The sequence below is a fragment of the Castanea sativa genome, chromosome 8 (assembly GCF_040712315.1).
Source record: "Castanea sativa cultivar Marrone di Chiusa Pesio chromosome 8, ASM4071231v1".
In the NCBI taxonomy this organism is placed as follows: Eukaryota; Viridiplantae; Streptophyta; class Magnoliopsida; order Fagales; family Fagaceae; genus Castanea; species Castanea sativa.
In genome coordinates this window covers 15,263,184-15,266,931 of record NC_134020.1, presented here as the reverse complement: position 1 = coordinate 15,266,931, position 3,748 = coordinate 15,263,184, and the positions used below count along the sequence as shown (strand labels likewise).

Sequence of the window (3,748 nt, the reverse complement as noted above, 5' to 3'; positions counted from 1 at the left end):
ATTCTTGTTAGGCCAAAAAAATAGTAGGTTAATAATACTTTTACAACAAATTTTAAATGACATATTATTACTAGAAAGTAAAAATTTATCAGTAATATGTTCAAATTATAATTAATATCAATTTGCCGACCAGTATGTATCGCGAAAGTCTATGGATCTTAACATTACTAAAAAAAAAAAAAAAATTAGAGGTATGTTTGGTACACACTTAAACACATGTTTTTAGTTTTTAAACAACATTATACGTATTTTTACACACTTTTTCACATACATGTATTTTCAAGAAAATTGAAAATTGTTGTTTAAACACACATACCAAACAAACCCTAAGGATCCATTTAGTACATAAATTTAAATACATATTTTCAATTTTTAAACAATACACATATTTTCATACACTTTTTATCTACACTTATTTCTAAAAACACTGAAAAGTATTATTTATACACGCAACAAACCGCTCTAAATTTCCCAAAATAAAAATATCAAAAGCCCAATCAGATCAAACGCTCGCGCAAAAATAACACTTTTCCTTTTCCTCTCTCTCTCTCTCAATAAATTCTGTTGTGTCTTATTTTAATACCTCTCTGATGCGCTGGTTTTTAATTGTCGTAGGCTCTGTGGGCTCAATTCTAGAAATCAGCCTCAGCCACTTCTTGCCTATCCTTCTTTTCTTTTCTCCCCTGCCTTCAACTACAAAATTTTAATTACTGTTATTATATGCTTTTTGTGAGAGTCCTCCAAAGGAGGAGACCTGTGTACAGTTTAGCTTATTAAGGTACGTTTCTCTTCTTTTTCTCCTCCTGTTAGGCTTTTTTGTTGCTTTTGTCGTGGATCTTAAATTTGATCTTGGTGGAGGCTCGAGCTTTTCTTCCAGATCTCTGCAAGGCAAGGCAAAACCCATCATTTTGAGCTTTTCTTTTCTCCATAAATCAAAATTGGTTTCACAACACCTTTATTTGTTGGACTTTTTAGAAGATCCGTGCATAATTTTAAAATTAATAAAAAATAAATTCCCAAGTTTTTCCTCTCTGATCGTAATTCATAAGCTTATGGGTATTTTATTTTTCCTATTTTTATTATTTTTGTGGACGGTGTCTAAACTCTGTAGGCTGTAGCTGGCAATGGAGTTAGCCTAATCTATAATTAAATAAATAAATAAATAATTAATATGTGTTTGACCAGATCTTGAATTACAAATTTAGAGCCATTCATATACTATATGTTATGCACGTTTCCTAGATCTGCAAAAACAAACAAACAATTTCAATTTTTAGTTTCTCTCTTAACAATTTTTTTTTTCTTAATTTTTGTATGTATTTGTGCTGTTAATGTTATGAACAGGCTTTTAGATTTTTGTCCGTGAATAACAACAATGAACCACTGTGCGATCCAACAAAACGCGTTCTCAACCCGTGAAGAGATTCGGAGCTCCGTTTCAGTTCCAATCTGCCCCAAACCTCGCCGCCTCGGTCTCTTGAATCCCACCACCTTCAACGACTACCCCGTCAGATCCCTTAGATGGCAGCTCAGGTAATTTTCCACAAACCTCATACCCCTTGTCTTGTCTTATCTGTCTGTAATTTTCTTAAATGGGGGTTCTAATTAATTTGCAGCCACCAAACTGAGCTTTGCGATTCAAAAGCAGGGACTGATCTTTTGGATATCATCCTCACAAAGGTATGTATCCTTTTTTTTTTTTTTTTTTGGCAAAACATGTTCGGTCTTGATTTAAAATAATAATAATAATAATAATATATTGATTCTAAGCATAGAGTGCATGATCTTTATTTAAATTAATTGTCACTCAAAACCAAAACGAATTTAACATGGCACCATAATCAACAGGGACATTTCAACGTTCCATATATAAAAAAATAAAAATAAAAATTCATTAAGCGTGTGTTTATTTATTTTTATTATTTGTATGTGTAATTAATGTGAAGTTTGTTACAGGGTGGTTGTGTGGAACAAGGTCCACCGCCGGTAAGCTCGTCGCCCCCATTTTTTTGCGGGTCGCCGCCGAGCAGAGTAGCTAACCCATTAATTCAGGATGCTCGATTTGGGGACGAGAAGCTCGTCCTACACTCACCTTTGTCCCCAATTTCAACACCCATTTCGTCTGGCCTAGCATCGTCCTCTCCAACCTCGAGGAAAGGAGGCTGTAATCGGTCTAATTTTGGGAACAAACCCGTTGTGAGGGTTGAGGGGTTTGATTGTCTTGACAGGGATCGGCGAAATTGCAGCATCCCTGCCCTTGCTTAGAACCCCTCTTGAGTTAAAATCAAACAACATCAACAACAACAAATGGTACATATAGTAATGAAATGTGAAGCCGCAATGACAGAAGTTTAACAAACAAATTAATAGAGAGAGCAGCATGAGATGAATTTTGAATTTCTCAAGAGAGGGAAAAAAAGAGGGAGAGATCTTTTTTGCCTTTGGTGTAATTATGTTTAAAAAAGGGTCTTATGTAAATTGTAGTGATTGTTGTGTCCTTTGTAAGTAGATTAAGATGGTTAACCAAATAAGGGAAAGAGAGTTTCTTAGGTGTTAGATGGTTGGTTTGGATTGGGCAAAACAATCTTTGACCGCTCTCTTGTCTTGTAAGTAAAAAAATGAGTCTGTAATTTTCCATTTTCAATTTCTTCTTTTGGGGTCTTTTGAAGTTTGAAGTTATTCAGAGCGGCTTTTGAGGGGAAACTTGTACAAAATGAAGTTGCTGTTGAGTCATCAAAGTAGTCATTTTTCGCTGTAAAGACTGGTATTTGGTACCACTTGTGTTCTGAGTTTATCTTTTTTGTTCTGATTTCTTGTCGTTTGGTTGTTTCTCCTTTTTTCTGTTTACTTTTCAATTCGAATATCAGAAAGTGATTTTGTGTGATGTAGAAATGTTGCCTATTGTTCACGCCAATATGAAAAAAACGGTTCTGCCGATTCTATTCAAATATAACTTTCTGCGACATGCTCAAAGACTCGAATTTTTGTGATCATCGTTTGACGTTTGTCTCCATTGATATTCCTGGGACTATATTCGGTAGAACGAGGATGATGTTCTGTCATCTCTGTTCGAGTTTTTGTGGCTAGTGCCTACAACTTGGTTGGGGAAGGTGGTTGAGTTTAGTCACCAAACCTTTTGATTCAACCAAGTAATGGTAGTCCATTCACACGGAGAGTGATTGGTGTCAACTCAAAAAGGATATATCGTGTAATATGTACTAGATTATGCTGGGGTTTAAAAGCATGATCAGTTAGATAATGGTTAAATTTTCCAAGACCAATTACTGAGAAGGGCTCTTACCGAGTTCAACCAAATAATTAATAGATTGAAGGCTGACCCTTCACGCATGGATTGAGGGCAAGAATTTAAAACTTTTCTTCGAATCTTTCTGTGAGACTTAAAAAGCATGATGTTTTAGATAATGACTAAAATTTCCAAGATTATGGTTTTTTTTTTTTTGGGTTCTTTTTTGAGTTCACTCAAATAGTTAATACGATTAAGGATGTCCCTTAATAAATAGGGTGAGCCTGAAGATTTTTATTTTTATTTTTGGCTAAAAATTAAAAAATACTTAACATAATATATATGTTATGACCTTAGCAGCTCGACTCACTTTCCAAACACTTGGAGGCTGTTTGGTAATGTATTTTAAGCAACAATTTTTAATATTTAACAATATTACAAAATATACATTTTTTCACCCATAAGTATTTCAAAAAATACAAACAATATTACTAGAACAACATT

The 3,748-nt window shown here is 34.1% G+C and overlaps 1 protein-coding gene across 1 annotated transcript; it reads left to right on the top strand.

Annotated features, from left to right (window-relative positions):
- The first annotated feature begins 516 nt into the window (after positions 1-516).
- LOC142608392 (uncharacterized) lies at positions 517-2,807 on the top strand. The gene is made up of 4 exons (XM_075780167.1): positions 517-778; positions 1,345-1,533; positions 1,617-1,680; positions 1,957-2,807. The coding sequence occupies exons 2-4, from the start codon at positions 1,376-1,378 to the stop codon at positions 2,263-2,265; spliced, it is 531 nt and encodes a 176-aa protein (XP_075636282.1). The 5' UTR covers positions 517-778; positions 1,345-1,375; the 3' UTR covers positions 2,266-2,807.
- Positions 2,808-3,748: the final 941 nt, after the last annotated feature.